Below are 18,076 nucleotides of genomic sequence, written 5' to 3'. Positions count from 1 at the left end.
TTGGAAGAAAACAAATGAAGTGGAATAGTGAAAATCTTAATTTGAGCCACTTAACTGAACCCAGGGGGCTTCTCTGTGACACAGCATGTGTTTTTATTTAACCCTTCCCTCCGGTGTCCATCCCTCCTTTTGTCAGCATGCTGCTGTTTTGTTACCTTGTCCTCCAGCGGGGGTCCATCTCTCCCCGGGCACCTTACAAACGAATGTTGAGTTTAAACTACACACAGGCCTGAATCTTTTCCCCTGAGCCACGGGAGGTTAACGACATGCCAACGACATGCCACCGGAGCACAAGACCTCCGTTTCCCTCCCCTCCTCTTTTGGCCGGTCCTCGTACCAGCCAACAACATGTACTGGACTTTTGTTGTTTTTTTTCTGCACCAACACAAACCCTCTTAAAACCTCCCGGCCCCGGAAAGTCCATCTCAAACAGAGCTCATTTCTTGGTAGTGTCTGGTTGCTGAAGCATCCCCGCCGCTGCACCACCACCACCCCCTCTATTTTTTACCAAGCTCCATGTAGCTCTCACCTTTTGCTCCCAGGCAATCCGATCCTATTTGGAGTGTGTGACGAGGGCCATTCTCCATCACCTCACTGATCAAGAGCTCCCCTGTAAAGCGGGCCCAGGGATGAGCAGGTACAGATTTGGGGAGAAGAGGGAGTGGGGCATGTAGTGAAAGAATCTGCAGTGAGCCAAGGAGAAGATTAAACGGCAGCTAACTGTCAGTACTCTTCTCCCCCCGCCTCCTTCTTCCCTCAGCACTCCCTTCTACTTCACTGGTGTCCTGAGGGGGGAGTACCAGAGGGAGGGAGGGGAGGACGAAAGCAGGGGGAGGCCAGTGGCACAGTGGTGGCTGAGCCATCTTGTCATCATAGCAGGACAAGCATATTCAAGCGTGTCCTCTGTACCCTCCCATCTTATTCCAGACACTGTGTTGCCCTCTCCTGAAATCCATCAAAACCTCTCTCTCGGCCTCTGCCCCCCCCTTGTTGGAAGAGTGCTCTCCGCTGGTGTCTTTTCTTTTTTAAAGGGCAGAGATGAGTCCCGGGCTCCGCAGTCTTTCCAGGCGTCCAAATTAATTTGCGTCTGGGCAGCAACATAAGCAGCACGGGGCTATTTGATGAGAGTGTAGGGCAATGACATGCACTGGCAGTCATGCCTTGATCTCTTGCTTTCTTTCCTTGTCACCTTCCACCTCACCTTAATGCCAGATTCATGCCAGTCACATCCACATGGGTGGCACTCAAACCAAACCTTGTGCTTCTTAGTGGAGTAATAACTGGAGAAAAAAAAATAAAACGGCTTTTGTGCGCATATCAAATATCCTTCTTAATGCAAGCTTAATCACCAAAACCGCGAGCAAACCCCCCCAAAAAAACAAAAACACACCAATTATAAAGCGCATTGTCCTCACAGCAAATAAAATGAGGATCCACTTCATTGAGCCATTTCTGAAAATCCCTCTGCTACTTTTCTGATCAGTACCTCAATAACAGATCGGTTTCATAATAATAAACACTCTAAAGGACATCTACAAAACAGCATTCCTTTAGTTTGATAAACGGATGTCAAAGTGAACTTAATGCAATTTGACATGCATTTGAAGTCGTGATCCAAAAAGGGGACCACAGTTAATGCCTAATTAGCGTCATTAAATAATAAAGCAACTTAGACTAATAATTATTGCATGTACCCATTCTACCACTTGCACTGACAATTAACCTTTCTCAACTGGTGATTCGCAATTTGAGTAAATCCTGTTATCAGCAAATATCACACATGGCACACGCATGGCACACATACACACGTTTCAAACACCACTCAAGGAAATCTATGCAGTGTTTACGGTGGCGAAGCAGAACAACAAAACAAACAGCAGATATCCACTTTCAGTAAACACCACCCAACCACTTATGCAGTGTCTTCCCAGTGGCTTAGAGGGGGTGGGGAATCAACTTTAGGTGGTTGCTGTGAATGTCATTGAACTACTTGTGTTTACGCAGGCTTAATATTGCTGTGACAAGGTCTCTTTAAACACACAACGAATGCCTCAGAATGTATCGGTTCAATTCTGCCCGAGGGTCTGGTTTTCATGACTGCCAGCCCCTGCTGTTGTCAAAATTGACAAGTAGAAATTTTAGAGCCTAAAGAGAGAGGGAGCAGGATTTGCGAGACGCAGAGCAGCGGTGCAGAACCTCACAAAAGGTGTTTGTCTCTGGCTGCTGCTGACCATGCTGTCCAAGTCTCTGATATGAGATCACTGGAGCCAAAAACACGATTACCCAGAGACAAAACAAAGGTGAAAAGATTCAGGATGGAGCATTCTCCCAAAATGTCTCTCCCTCATCCCAATTTGGCAGCACTTGGCGTGGTGCCCACTCACATTGTGTGGACGGCCCTGCCACTGTTGCCATGGGGATGTGTGGACCTGCACAGGGCCTGAAGGCAGAATGGCCTGGTGGTGAGGTGGGGGTTATCATCAGCAGCAGGCTACACTGGGCCCCCATCCAGAGGCCTGGGTGCAGGAGAAGCTGTGAGGCAGTGGAGGCAGTGGAGGCAGTGGAGGCCCCCCCCCCATCTCTGGAGGGTCTCACTCCCCAGGGGATGCTGATGCTGTTTTGAACCCAGCGCAGGATCTGAGAAGGGACTCAGTAGCGCAGGGCTCCGGCCTGTCCACTGGGGGTCGGCTGCCTGACTCCCGTAAGCCCGGGCCAGACGGGGTGGGCTAGAGTGGGAAGGGGCCAGGCGAGGCGAGCTGGACTGCGGCCCAGTGCGGTGACTGCCTGTCTGCCCAGGCGCTGGGCCACGCTGCCACTCCTCCCTGGGCTCGTGCCCCTGCACTTGGATTTCAAAGGGATGTGACAGGGGGACTGGCTTTCCCTCTCCATCGCAGGATCCCTGCCCCACCGGCAGCTTCTCCAAAGCCCCCCACCCCACCCCAAACAGCTTTCAGTCCCTACTTTCTCCCAGCCCCCAAATGCCCCTCCAACAGCTTTTCTGTTTCAGCCATGAACCCAGACTCCCTCTCACACTGTGCCATTCCCACCACTGCTGCCTCACATTTGGGAGGAGAAGGGGGAGGTTGTGCTGCTACACTGCACCCATCTGCCCCATGTCTTTCCATGCTGTGGACCATGATGCTGCAGCATGGCTCTCTGGGCGCCGTAAAGACTTTGGCAAGTACACTGGGCCTTCAAGCACCCCTCCCTTTGTACTCTCCCTGTCCGCCACATGCACACACTGATGCACACCATCTGATTTAAAATGTACAATAAACTAGCACATGTGATAACACTCGAGGCAATAGAGGTACACAGACACAGATGAATGGTTTGGACTGAAACTGAAATTTTAGTTGAAATGCGCCGACTATAAAGTGTTCAAGCCACTCTGGTTATGCCCGCCGAACCCTAAGCCATCTGAGAAAGATCCGACTCAGATGCGGTGCCACTGTGTCTGAGTGGTAACCAGCTCATTCAGCAACTGGCCCATCATCAGTGAGCATCAGACAAAACCAAAATGACACTGACAGGCTGCGTTTCAATTGGCTGAGATCTCCTTTTCTCTCTCTCTCTCTATCTAGGTTTCTCTCTTCATCGCTCCCTGTATGGCATTTCTCTGGCAGGTCCACCAGTGAAATTCCTCCCCTCCTGGTCTCAGCATTCCCGCAGCCCACCTCCCTGCCTCGGCAGAGTAGAGTGGCTGGGGTAGGGTGGGATGGCGCTCCCCCAAAGCTGGTCCCATGCGACGGCTACAACTCCAGCCCACAACACATTCCTCCGGCCACTGACCAGTAACCCCAGCAACCAGGAGAGAGGTGAAGAGAGGAGAGACGGAGGCTTAGCAGTGGAGGGGTTTATACTATTGGCTGGACTCGTACATGAGCCTTATAATGGTAAAAAAGTACAAGACATACCTTACAGGACATAGCTTAAATTCATCAGTATGTTCTTCAATCATCTCTTTCGTGAACTAATCCCAGATCATCTTTCTTTCTAATTCATCAACAAAGGTTCAGTTAAAAAAAAAAAGCCCCTGCACTGGTTCACCGATGCTCAACAAGGTACAAATGGAAGTCTGATGTTTCTCAGCATGTCAACAGACTGCACTCTCCACATCTAAGTCCTTCGCAGGGATGCGACGGGCTGCACATCACAGCCTGTCAATCCAATGCCTCTCCTGGACAGCTCAAGTAGCGGCAGGACAGGAGCCGGACCGTCCCCTCCTCCGCTCCCTCCTACTTTCTCCCCCAAGCCGAGCCAGACGCTGTGTTTACTCTCCTAATTACAGGGGAGGGGCCGGCTGACAGGCGAGCCATCACAGATTCCCCACAGGCCCGGGGCTGGGAACGCTACAAACACCCGCCGCTGTCTCCCAAATGTGACGGCGATGTCCAACTGTCACAGGGGAGCCTTCGCTGGCAAAACCCAAGGGCCCAAAGAGAGATATTAAAGACATGAGAGGAATTGGCAGAGTTGGCACTGACAGGGTACGCTTGAGAAGTCGAAGTGGGGAGCTGGGGGCGTCGCCAAAGTGTCATTCAAAGCAAAGTGGGGTTTGGACAGGGCACAAAATACTGATTTACCCACACATACACAACATTGCTCTCGCTCTTATCGAACTAAGGCGGGAGAGCTGCATGCACAAATCCTAGAAGCGGAGCCACCAAAACATAGTATGTTTATATGAAGAGTTAGTCCACTTTATTCACCCCCTCTGGACTCTTTCTGGAGCACCTGGAAAACAATTATTGGTTTTGCAAACAGACACCACTCATTTTGATGGTAGAGACAACAAATCTTCTTGTTTCTTAGCTTTTCTGATCTAAACTTTCCAAAAGGAAAGTGAAAAAGCTCTGAGTGGCGCTTTAATCGTGAGTGTAAAAGACGTAACAGGGAAAGTCTCAAGCCAATCATGGGCCAACATGAAACTTACAGTGATGAGACGCATGGACTTTTATGGATATGGATATTTAAAACTGCGCTTACACTTTGTGAAACACTTTATGGAGAAAGCAGGTAGTTAATCTGTGATTGTGGCTTTGATACAGTGTGTGTGTGTGTGTGAGTGTGTGTGCATGTACACTAACCCTCCTCCCAGGGAGGTATAATCCACTAGAGGCTGAAATGCTCCATTGCTGTTGGGGGGGTCTGAGAGAATCCCTCTGGAAGCATGGTGGCTGACCCTATCACATATTCAGGTCAAATAAACAAAACAACGTTGAGAGAAAGGTTAAAACGCCAGAATCGCCTCCTCGCCGGCTCCCCCAACCTACGGCCGAGATCGCCCCTCTATCCCCCCCGCCCCCCGCCCGCCCCCGCAGGCAACGCGCACCTCACCCCCGAGAGGCAAGACAAGAAAACTATTTGATAAATCATGAATAGTCACAGTTGTGCGAGTGCTGTGACCATTCCTAAAATTTATTATGGGGATTACACACAAAATCACACAATGTAACATTTTCAAATGTGTTATGAATGCCTCCCAGAATCCAATTCAAATCCTAGGTTACCAAATAAGCCTGAACAAATCCCCCACATTGAGTTCTTCCTCCTTTGAAGACTTGAGAGGTCCGGTCTGCAGGGCAGGTTTTACCACACCATGCAGGCACCTCAGCACACAGAGGAGAGGGCTACTGATGGCTAGGTGAAGGCAGAGGGAGAAGGAGAGAAGAGTGGAGCTCTGACAATGACAGCAAGACACATTTATTTGCAATTTAATTACAAGCCACAGATTAAACAGAAATTTGACAATAAATTTAATTTCTCAGCAATGTCACAAACTTAAAGCATCAACTAAGATTTGGGTAAAAAGCAGTGAGTGATGTTTTATCCAGACTGTCTGAAGGCGAGCTCTTCACTCAGTTCATTCAGTGAGTTTTAACCTTGAGGCAGCCGAGTCTTCTCTCGCCTTTATTCGTCCTTGTCGACTTTCCACTAGTCTTGACTTTGCCTCCTCGCAGATGATCTGAAGGCGACTGCGTTTAATTGCATCCGTTTGTTTGCTGGCGAACCCCTGCACCAACACAACACAAACAATTACAGCACTAATTAAAAGGCATGTCATGTTAATGGAAAGAACACAACTGGCAAACACACACACGGTTGCCATGCCTCTACAGAGGCGCCGCGTTTGAATTTATGAAGAAATTCGAATGTGTAAAAATAAACTCACAACCGGGGCTATGTTTTATTATAGAAGCGCCGCTTAGAACCTAGGCTCATTCAACAGCAGGAGCACATCTGTTATCATTTGACGCAGAACTTTCAACCAAAACTAAATGGACGTTGTAAGTGTAAATGAGTGCTGCCTGTTCAAAATGCCTGCACGCATGTGTCAGTAAACTCTTCCCAAACAGACACTGAATGGGGTTTCTGCCCCTTTAATCCCTGGGGAGGAGACTGAGTGTGTTTTGATGACCTCCGGGGTCACTTACATGTTACATTACACAAAGGTTTAGCTCCTTTGTGATAAGGGAACAGTGTGGGGAAAGCCCTGTGTTTAAACATCTTGCTCACTATCCTGTGCTTTTTTTTTTTTTTTGCAAAGCAGCAGCAGCAGCAGCAATGTATCCATCAAACCTGCCAGGCTAATTAAAATACAGCTTGTGATTATCCTACTTCAGCTCACCTCCCTCTCTTTTTTTCCCTCTCTCTGTCACCCACACACTCACATCCAAACACACACTAAAAATACATCTACAGTAATTACAGTCTGTATCAAATGGTGGCAAATAATTTATTTTAACCCGTGCGGTTTTTTATCAGTTGTACTTTTAGTTTAAATGCAAAGAATTTAAAAGAAATATATTTTAAAAATGTCTACGTAAATTAAAAAAATAAATCTGGGGCTGCAGTCAAGCTAAAATCTAAATAGATGGCAACGATTTTGAGGATTTAAAGTGATGTTTCTCCTACATATGGATTATTAATAATAACTTGGAGTATTTAATAAAGAGAAATGGAAGAAGTTAAATTAAAAAAAAAGGTCTTATTAAATCCTAATCAGTATTGACTGGGGTGGATAAAAACTGCAAACGGAAAAGCTTTTTCCTGACATTACTGACTATCAGCATTTCTATATGAATGCTTTATTGGATTTCGTTCCCCCTTTTCTGTCTCTTTTTAAGCTCAGAATGAATTCCACCACCACATTCCTCATCTGCAGCCATGCGGGCATCCAACAAGGAGGGAAAAGAGGCAGGAGAGAGGAGAGGAAAGCTCTCCTGCAGATGTATATATGTGGTACATGTGCAACTGGAAATTCAAATAATTTACCAACATCTAAGATTTGTTTTGCTAAAGTTACCAGCTGTGTGTTTTAGTGCGTTATCTTCCCCCATTTAATTTTAAAACCGTACATTTATTCATTCAATAATGTGTTGATTATTTCTTTCCACGCCTGGATAAAAAGCACAGAGAGGGGAGAGAAGGGGGCCGTCTGCAAGTAATTATCCAATCTTAAAATACCATTTTTCTTTTCATGACTATCAAACAAGGGTCAGACACCCGGGCCCGTGCAGAGCATTTGAAAAGATGTACGGCTCCGCATTAACCGGTGGAAATCACAGGTTGGAGCAGGCCTGGTGAAATCCTCACCCTCAGGTTGAGTGTAGCAGAGGCGGAGATAAAAGCCGTCGTCGTCAATTAGCCGGGAGTCAGTGGGAGCGCTGCTCGCCAGAGGCGTTTAACTCCTTCTCCCTTTAAACGTCCTTTTAAGATACAAAGTCCCCGCGGAGGGCCTGGCTTTACAGTTTAATAAATTATTTAGCAATTTAAACGGTGAGATCCAGCAGATAACCGCATCAGGCGTCATCATTTTCCACGCAGCGGTCTCAAAGTCTCGCGTTATGGTGCAATTACCATGCAGCTGCTGAATATAAGGAAACAATAATAAAACCTATTTTTTTTTTAAAGATGAAAGTTTTATCAGCAAACGGGTTGTTTTAATGTTATATTAAGATGATATAAAAGGACCGACATATAGGGTTGACATTTAAAATAATATTTTCAAAGTTCTGTAGGACTCTATTAATTTATGCTTTGTATATTGTGTTAAATATGATGTTTTTTGCATGAAGTCTGGTGCAGTAAAATGTAAGAAGACTAAACTATGTGATGGCTTTAGGAAAACAAACTCTCACACCCATTTGAAGTTTCCATCTCTATCATGACGCTATATTAATTTATTTAAGTTCATATGAAAAGGTGATTTATATGAAAATAAATGCACTTTTACCGCTTTATGTGTATTATTCAGCTCTTAAATGCAATAACGATTATTAAAAATAAACCAATAAACAAACCTGGATGTGCTGCAGCTCCTTCCCTCCAGGAAAACTTCCCCTGTGCTGACATGAGGTCTCAGCCGAGCTCTAAAAAGAAATAATGATCCACTCAGCCTCTTCTCCTGATCGAAATCTGTCAAAGCAGACGAGTTTGGAAAGTTGACATACAACTGTTCTGTGTGGCAGTTTGTGTGAGTGCGTGTGTGTGTGTGTTAGAAAGAGAGAGAGAGAGAGGGAGCTCCAGCGAGGCTGCAGCTCTGAGTGAAAACCAGTCTCCCCAGCAGCTCTCACTGCACCTTTGACTCTGGCCTTCCACGAAGAGAGAGAGAGGCATAAAAAAAAAAAAAAAGAAAAATGACGATTCATAACAGCCACGCTCTGTCTGTGTTTATAAATCTAAATCAATATTCAAATCTGTTTGAAGTGAGCGGGTGTGTCCGTGCAGACGCTCCGTGTGTGTGCGTGTGTGTGACCGCATGTGTGTGTGTGTGAGAGAGAGTGAGAGAGAGTGTGTGTAGGTGTTCCACAAAGCCTCTTAAGATGATACATTTACCAAGCCGTGACAAAAACCCTCGGCATATTATTTTGAGATGGGCACGCAGGTTCAAAATTCAAGTGACGTATGAGGAGGCTTATTTGTCCCTTGTAGTAAATATGAAATAAGATCAATGCTGGAGCAAATAGCTATTATCAAGACAGCAATACAAATACTTTATTTTTACTATTAACATTTTTATCATTATTATTATTATTGCAACGTTAAATAAACCTACAAAAGTACTTTTTCCCCCCACATCCAATTTAAAATAAAAGCAGCCTACCTTCACACACAGAGGTCCTTTATCTTCTTCTTCTCCTTGCAGAAACCGTTTCAAGTGAAATTAAAGCTTGACGCCTACTAAGAGAAATCGTCTTTTTCCCTTTCTTTTTAAATATATATAGCCTATATATATATATATTTTTTTTTTACATTTATTCTCATCTGGCTGGGTGCACCCTGCAGGTGCGCACGAGTCCCTTGGCTGCTCCCGGTGGGAACCCACCTGTAAATATTCTAGGTGACTTTTTTTTTCCCGTGTGTGTGTGTGTGTGTGCAGGCCTGTGCGGGGCCGGGTGGCAGCAGACTGGCTGCCTCTGTGGATGGGAGGACAGTTTTAAGAAAATAAGTCGCTCTAAATCCCCCTTTTTTTGCGACGCGCAGGAATGTGAGAGGACGGTGCAGCCTTCACACGGAGAGACTTCTCTTCTCCCCCCCCCTCAAAAGATTTATTCCTACTTCTATTTTCATCTCCTCTTTGTGGCATTTTTCTTACTGAGGTGTCTCCGTAAAAAACGACCAATTTTATGTTAATACTTTAATATTTGTCGATTGTCTGGAACTTTTTTTTTTTATGTTATTTCATTAAAACTGTTTTTGTTTCACCAAAAGCAACAGATATTTGTGGATGTGTTCAGGTACACTATGTAAAAATCGGTATTTTTTTTAAAAAATGTGATCTATTAACATGTCGCACAGTCATTATATTTACAGAAACTCTTTATTTACGCACTGCTTCTCTACCCACTGGTGTTTAAATAATACGTTTCGGTTTAATCACTCACCGGCGACAGCGATGTCTAAAATAAAATCTAATAAAACCGACACAAAAAAAAGTGACTTTTCCTACATTTAAACTCTTTTCTGAATTCACCGGCGCACCGTTTATTTATTATGAGTGTTCCTTCTCTGCGGTGGGATGGGGATGTTGTCAGTCGCCCTCTCGCTGCCATTGGCTGAGGACTGTGCGTCAAAAAAAAAAAAAAAAAAAAAAAGTAGCTGGAGACATTTGTTTCCCTGGAAAAAAAAAAGAGAGAGAAAAAAACCCTCCCCACCAGTGTGAGAGACTGAGACGGTGACAGACCTCAGCTCAGTCCTGCGGTTCCCATTGGCTGGCAGTTTGTACAAAATCTAAGTCAAACCACTTCACTCACAACACACCAACAAATCCTAAAGGCGTACATGCAGCCTCCTCCATCACTCCGCCGCTGTCGCATCGCTTCAAACCCCGATGCAGGCGCTCGACGTTTAACTTTTATCTGCTCTGTTGTTCTGCCACTGAAGAAACCTGCTCCTGCTCCTGCTCCTGCCTGGTTTGGTGATATTTGTTTTATGCGACAGGACGCCTTTGATTTGTGCAGCTGAGTTTTATTATTTCTCCAGGAGGAAACCAAGCAGACAAAGAACTTTCCACTCGCCAATACCAGGGTAAGTTCTATTAAGATTATCACTACTATTACTATCATTATTATTATTGTTAGTGTTATTATTATTATACACTATCGAAATAAAGTAAAAATTCGTTTACCTATAGGAAATCAAAAATTTCCAATCATTTTCTTTAAAAGAGGAAACAAACCAGTTCAACTGGTGCTGAATTAACACCCATAAGAAATAAGATTAAGAAATAAGGTTTCAAATTTTTCAGTGTTATCCAACTACAGATTAATCTAAATCGTCTTAAACTCAAAGTGCCTTTTTTCTTTATTATTATTATTATTATTTGAGCAGAGTGCAGAGGCAGGAAGTGTTTAGAAATCTTATAAAATGATGTAAATGGTGCACACAGGGCATCCGATTATTGCAGATCAATCTGATGAAATTACACTTTAATAGTTTCTGCTAATGAGAACCACAGGCAGAGTCTGGACTAGACTGGAGCTTTTCTGATATTTTAATTGCCCCCTTTTTCATGATCACATGATTCCTGGAGGTCATATTTTAGCAATTTCACACCCTCACTGACTGAACGTGCAACCAGGGCGCCGAGTCCATGTCAAGTAACTTTGAAGCAAAAAGTCACATTTATTTTTTGTCACACTGCACACACTGCTTTGGCATAATTTAACAGGCAAATAAGGCAACAAAAAGTGGATATTTACGGAGGAGTTGGTTATGAAATATGCACAGAGAAGAAGAAAGAATAAATAGGCCTGCTACTGAACATTTTTTTTTGTCGGGGCCTTTGGTTCTCCTCTGTCCCCAGAGATAAATAATTCAGAAGACAATAAACCAACACGTCGTGTTTAATATATTTTACCCGTGTTTAGATGTTCTGGTGACAGACTGTATTTAGGACTCGATTCACTGAACAAATTAATTTTTTTAGTTTTACTTTTTTCTGAAAATTGCTGCAAATCATTTACATCACAATAAAAAATATATAATGTGATTACAATTCACCTACTTAATGAAAAATTTACTGGGAAAAAAAAAAAAAAAAAAAAAGAGCATCGTTTTTAGGAGCTGGACGACTTTTGGATTGTTCTGCCACCAGACTGCAGCACCAGTTAGTTGCCACTCGGATTATGTCGTTAATTCATCAACAGAGGAACATTTAATATAATTAAATGTTGGGCAGGGTAATTATTATTGAGCGTGTGTGCGCAACTGGTTGACGGGTCTGTTTTAAAGTGTGACAGATTGGGACGAGGGGGTTAAAACCGTTGGATATTGGAGGAAAAAAAATGCAACTAATCAAGAGGCACAGTGGGGATAGCGGGTGAGGGTCAGTGGAGTTGAAGTGACAGCAATCACATTTACCAGTCAATATCACAGAGCACATTTATTGCTGTTTAAACTGCTGCTGCAATCTCACGTTCAGCTAGGGAAGCATATGTTCATTATTTCACCGAATCAGTGCTTCAGATATGCTCCTTTATTTGCATAAAAACTTCAGTCATTTCCTCATCAGATTTTCCAGAAATATCATGGCTATTCTGGGAAAAAAATATACTAGAGGTTGTTTTTATTTAAGGGTTCTTACATAAAACCGAATATTAAATTAAGTCTCGAAGATAATTATTTATATTGCCTGTGTTTTATAGAGTCACGGGTCTCACTAACATCAACTGAGTTTCCTCTTACACATCTAAAATCATTTTCTGACCAAACTTTACATAAAAATAATTAAAATAAATAAATAAATAAAGCTAAAATGAAGTGAAATTGGAGTGAGTTGTCTGGATTTTTTATTTTTTAGATTTCATTTTAAAAAGATCTGTTAAAAAAAAGTAAAGCCTCACCTCAACCATGTTTAATTTGACTAACAACCAGTGACTTTAATTGAATTTTCAAGTGACTTGTTGCAGTTATAGTACCCGTGTATTGTTTAATTTGTACGTGGGAGGGGAGTTGGGGTTGTGGAGCAGAGGACAGCTGGAGACATGGCCGGTGGTTTTTGAGGAGCGCCATGCGTCTTGGAGAGGGCTTATTTCGCGACAGCGCCATGCAAACAGAGCTAATATCACTTCATCTTCATACAAGTTTATCTTCTTCTTCGGAACAGGTGCCCGGTGTAACGCGGACCACACAGCGACAAGAGGACACCAAGTACTCCGCGGGAGCTCCATCAGTTTTCAAAATTTTCTCCAACTTCAGCCCTCAGACGAACATTAGCATGATGTCGTATCTAAAGCAACCACCTTACACAGTCAATGGCCTCAGCTTAACTACTTCCGGAATGGATCTTTTACATCCATCGGTGGGCTATCCAGGTAGGTTTCAACATTTTGAAAAATAAATTAGGTACAGTGACAGTTAATCAAAATGACTTAAGGCTACTCACTTCATGGATGTGGTATGTTGCATCAGCTATTCAGCGCCAATTTAATACTTTTTTTTTTTTTAAATCCCGCAATAACAAAAAATTTCGTCAGAAAAAAAAGTATTTACTGGAAACACATCATTATACACGATAGGAACAACATAATAAATTACCTGATGTATAGTACCAAACTTCTGGCGCACAAAGCTTGAAGTCTGAAGACTCCTTTGGTGTCATTTTATTTTTAGACATGGTTCCGGATGAAATTAGGTGACATTAGCAGAAAAAAATATCTTTTTTTTTTTCCTTTTCTATTTTTCTCTTCCCCTCTTTTTTTGGCACCTTTGTAATAAGAACTTGCGAGTTCACTCGTGCGTAATTACGCAAGCAACAAAAAAAAAGTCCTATTAATTACAAATTGGACTTTGTAGACTTTTAATCTTTATATTAATAAATGTGTACATACTAGATATATTTTATTTGATTTACATTTGTCCTGTGCTTTTGCAGCCACGCCACGGAAGCAGAGGCGAGAACGGACTACTTTTACGCGCGCACAGCTCGACGTGCTGGAGGCGTTGTTCGCCAAAACCCGGTATCCGGACATATTCATGCGCGAAGAGGTGGCGCTGAAAATCAATCTACCTGAATCACGAGTGCAGGTGAGTTAAGCAGAGCGTCTGCCATATGTGTAAATGATGGATACATTTTAAGTAAGAACGAAAAAATAAATGGGATGTGCCATTGTAAATTTAAGAAATATCAAAGGAAATGTTAAAATTGGCTAATATTGTGAGAAAGATGTTAAATTAAACAGATGTTACATTGATTTTCTAACATGGAGACTAAAATTATAGCTCTGGATAATTTACAGATAAACATTCAGCTAAAAGGATCGAATGGATCAGTTTTATCTTGCCAGCGAGAAACAGACTTCCCGTGACAGTATATGTAGAGTTTGTGTTTGTTTCCCTGAAACTTACCGGAAAACAGCTGAAAGAGACATTTCCACGTGTAAATAAAGACATATATTAAGGGAGGTGTTTCTTGGAAAGATACTGAAGTTTGTGTCCTAGACAGTATTAGAGATGGGGATAATTTGGGTCACACCATAATTAAGGGATTTTAATAATGATGTGCGTCTCGTGTTCATTTTTTTTTAGGTGTGGTTTAAGAACAGGCGGGCAAAGTGTCGCCAGCAGCAGCAACAGCAGCAGAACGGGGGCCAGAACAAGGTGCGACCTGCCAAAAAGAAAAGTTCCCCAACCAGAGAAGTGAGCTCGGAGAGCGGGGCCAGCGGCCAGTTCACGCCCCCCACCAGCACCACCACAGTTCCCGCCGTCTCAACCAGCACCGCCCCAGTGTCCATCTGGAGTCCGGCGTCCATCTCTCCTCTCGCAGACCCCCTATCTACCTCCTCCTCCTGCATGCAGAGGTCCTACCCCATGACCTACACCCAGGCCTCGGGCTACAGCCAGGGCTACGCTGGCTCGACGTCCTACTTCGGGGGTATGGACTGCGGCTCTTACCTCACTCCCATGCACCACCAGTTGTCAGGCCCGGGGTCAACTCTCAGTCCGATGAGCACAAACGCGGTCACAAGCCATCTGAACCAGTCCCCGGCGTCCCTCTCCACCCAGGGCTACGGGACGTCCGGCCTGGGCTTCAACTCCACAGCAGACTGCTTGGATTATAAGGACCAAGCGGCGTCGTGGAAGCTGAACTTCAATGCCGATTGCTTGGATTATAAGGATCAAACATCCTCTTGGAAATTCCAGGTCCTGTGAACAGAGCAATCATCTGTTAAAAAGTGCACAAACAGTGACGATCACACGAGACACAGCGCTGCCATCCCTCAATAAAACACACCAGACTGGTTAAAACGTGAGCCCGGCGCGGCGAGCCAGGGCTTTCATGGGCCTCAAAGTTTTTTGGCATGATGGTCTCTAGCCCTCCTAGATGAGAGGTTTAATTTATTTTAGCACTGGCGAAGAGATATTTTTTTTTTCCGTTCATTAACAGGTTTTAGCCCCTCATCCACGTCTGTCAGTGTGTGCCTCTATGCGTAAAAAACACCTGTTGAGGGCCACAGAGTGGACTCTGAAAGAAAAAAGAAAAACCACAGCCACGGAACTAAAACTCAAGAACAAAAGTGAACTCTCCTGCTGAAGTGCTCGGGATGGACAGACCTCCTTAAATCTTCTTAACACAACTTTGCCGACCTGCTGGCAGAGGGACGACGAGGACGGTGTGTGTGGACATGGATGCACTACTTTATTTAAGAAAAAAAAAGTGTTTATAAGGAATCAATATGTAGTTTCTAAGAGACAATCAGTGTGCGTCTTATATAAATGGTACATATGTGTTTTTTTTATCTGTGCTAGCCTTCGAAACTGTGATCTGTTGTATTGTATGCAATTTGTGAGCCCCCCTCGCATCAGACTCTCTGCTGTGATTTTAATAGATTTCTAACTTCTTCTTTTTTTTTTTTTTTTTGTTGAACAACGAAAGATGCTAATGGTTAAGTTATCGCGTCACAAACAGAGACGAGACTTTCCAAGCACATGGTGGTAGTAATAATCAAGGGTTAGCCATACTGGAAAAGACTCTCGCCTGCTGAGAGCTCTACACTTGCTCCCCTCCATTGATCTCAACACACGGCGATTGTGGATCCTTCACTGGCTCCAAAGATGGTGTGACCTCACCGCTGAAAAGACATGAATAAAGGTCCTGTGAGCTCACTCTTTCATCAAGAGACGATCTGTGTGTGTGCGTGGATGTGTGTGTCTGTGTGTGTGTGAGGGAGGGAAATTAACAAGGTGGGCCCGTGCGTAAAACTGAGTGCTTTTCTAATCGGGTTTATTAGTTGAGCTACAGCTAATTCCTCTAACTTACCACTTGACTTCAGGTCTTAAAAATAATTTTGAATTAAATCATAAGGTCACATTTTATTTTATTTTTAACCGGTTGAGGCGTGGTGGTATTAAGTTTCGCAATAATTAGACCAATAATTGAGTAATAATTACGCATGTCAATGGCGACCTATAATTATTCCAACACATCTAACTACAATTATCAAATATAGTGACATGGAAAGGAGTCACACAGCGTTCATGAACAAAAATTCTATTTCCTCTTGAGACGAAAAAGAACAAAAAATGAATGCTTTATAAGTGTTTTCTTTTTTAGTTTCCAGGTCGTTCTGTCCAGATAGTGAATGACAACGAGCAGTTTGAGAAAAGCAGTGTTTAATCCCGAACTCTTAGAGATGTTAATCCCAATATTTTACCGGCGGGGGTTTCTCTGGGGCGCAGCAGCAGCAGTGGTCCCCTTCAAAGCCCCGCGGCATGGGTTTACAAGGCTGATCCCCAAATGGGCGATCTGAGATGAAGCCTGATATTTCATGTAGCGACACAGATGCACGCCCGCGTTGATATTTCTTTAAAGAAACTGCGCTGATTTGATTTAATTATAAATGAATGCGCTTGGAACACACGGAGAGGAGATCTGAAGACACAAATGAACAAAAAACTAAATCTCTGTTGAGCATTTGCTGCTCTTTTAGTTGGCTATATGTGTCAGGATTTCTGGGAATACTATAGGATGTAAGTTTAATAAAAAATTAAGAATAAAATGCATGCAAGGGCATTAAAAGACACAAATTAAATCAACGCTGTGTGCAAGAAAAAAATCAGTAAAATTACTTTGGGTACCTACTGCGCAGCAGATAACCTCAGAAGTATGGAAATATTATGAACACTAAGCCAGAACTTTTCCAAGGGAAAAACGTTATGAGCTGCATCATGCGTAAAATCAGTGTCTTTGTTTGCAACTTTTAAATATATATATATATATTGTAATGGTAATTAAGTGATATTTGCTGCTCTGAAGGGCGCAGGAGAGGTTAGGGGTTTTAAAAATAATTTTCAAGAGGTTGATGGTGATTTAAAAAAAAAAAAAAAAGAAGAAGAAGAAGAAGAAGAAGAAGGTTTGTTCTTATTTACCCTTGCTGCTCCACTAAAGTCCTACGCTAGACTCTCAAGTTGAGGGACAATAAAGTCAGAGCGGCTATGGGATCTGTAATGAGTCGACATGGCTCTGCAGTGGGCTAATTGTTAGAAGTCCAACATTCAATTAGCATCCTTGACATTGCCAATAATCTCTCTTTCATTGGAGTCCCCGCTAAAAGGAGCGCGCTAATTAAAAGCGTTGCTTGAAATAATCGAAGCGTTAAAGAGAAGAGCGACTTTGATGCCACTCCTGCGTGGTCAGAAAATAGGTGTGTGCGTGTGTCTCTCCCTCTCTCTCCCTCTCTCTCTCTCTGTCTCTGTCTTGTAGGAGGTTGGAAAGACTTAATTACACAACAGCCCGTATAAGTCATTGAAGGGTGAAGTACAAATAGCAGCTTATTGTCAGATTCTGACTCAGATTCTTTTAATTTATAACCCAGGCCGACTCTAGTGCTACAATATTCAACAGTCAGTTATGATATTGCGCAACGCCAAGTTTAGCAGCACACAAATACATTGTCATGGCCATAAACAATGAAACAATTGAACTTGGAAACAATGGGAGCCTGAATATTCATGAGCTGCGTCTGTTCTCAGTGTCAACAACTTCTCCGCACAGACAACTGAAAAGGGGGGAAAAGTGTTACAGACAGCAGGGTCACTTTCAAAATACCAGATGAAGGAAAAACTCCTATTTTACAGAGAATCGTTGCAATAAGTGGCTGCAGCGAGGGAAAAATCGCGAGAAAACTCTGAGGACGAGAAGTAGGACGGGGATCAAGACTTCTATCATGTTCATCTGAATAAATGCGCCTGATAAGAAAACATCAGCCATTCTTGAAAATGCATCTGAATCGAAGAAATGAACTCAAGTGGGACAAAGAGAGGGGTTCTTCGCCAGACGAGGCCCTCTGAATATTACATGGTAACGCACATGACGAGAAAAAATATACCAGGTTTAAGTTTTCATCTATAATAAACTTATCAATGCGCACAGATACGTAATAAATATATGAAGTGGAACACAAAAGCGCCAACCCCGTTTGTTATTGTAACCTTGGAGCCTCGTGTCTTCAAAGTGCACAAGTCATGAGGAGGATTAGGCATCCGGCCTCCACAATACTTCATACATACAATGAGTTTTAATCAAGACCAAAGCAGCGCTAAGGAGCATATGGGACCAACAGACGCTGCA

General features: G+C 43.3%; 1 protein-coding gene across 2 annotated transcripts; it reads left to right on the top strand.

Annotated features, from left to right (window-relative positions):
* Positions 1–12,724: 12,724 nt before the first annotated feature.
* On the top strand, positions 12,725–14,685 carry otx2b (orthodenticle homeobox 2b; the record flags this gene model as incomplete). 2 transcript variants are annotated; one of them, XM_084569867.1, is made up of 3 exons in its annotated part: positions 12,725–12,821; positions 13,382–13,533; positions 14,035–14,685. In XM_084569867.1, 3 exons carry the CDS (start codon positions 12,725–12,727, stop codon positions 14,656–14,658), a joined length of 873 nt encoding a protein of 290 aa, XP_084425993.1. In that variant the 3' UTR covers positions 14,659–14,685. The 2 variants fall into 2 exon arrangements, with proteins under 2 accessions (XP_084425993.1, XP_084425992.1); XM_084569866.1 differs by having other exon boundaries at positions 12,725–12,825; positions 13,341–13,533.
* Between the last annotated feature and the right edge of the window lie 3,391 nt (positions 14,686–18,076).

This window comes from Chelon labrosus, assembly GCF_963514085.1.
Source record: "Chelon labrosus genome assembly, chromosome: 20".
NCBI classification, from domain to species: Eukaryota; Metazoa; Chordata; class Actinopteri; order Mugiliformes; family Mugilidae; genus Chelon; species Chelon labrosus.
The sequence above is the reverse complement of the archived record's forward strand: the minus strand, read 5'-3'. Positions and strand labels throughout refer to the sequence as shown.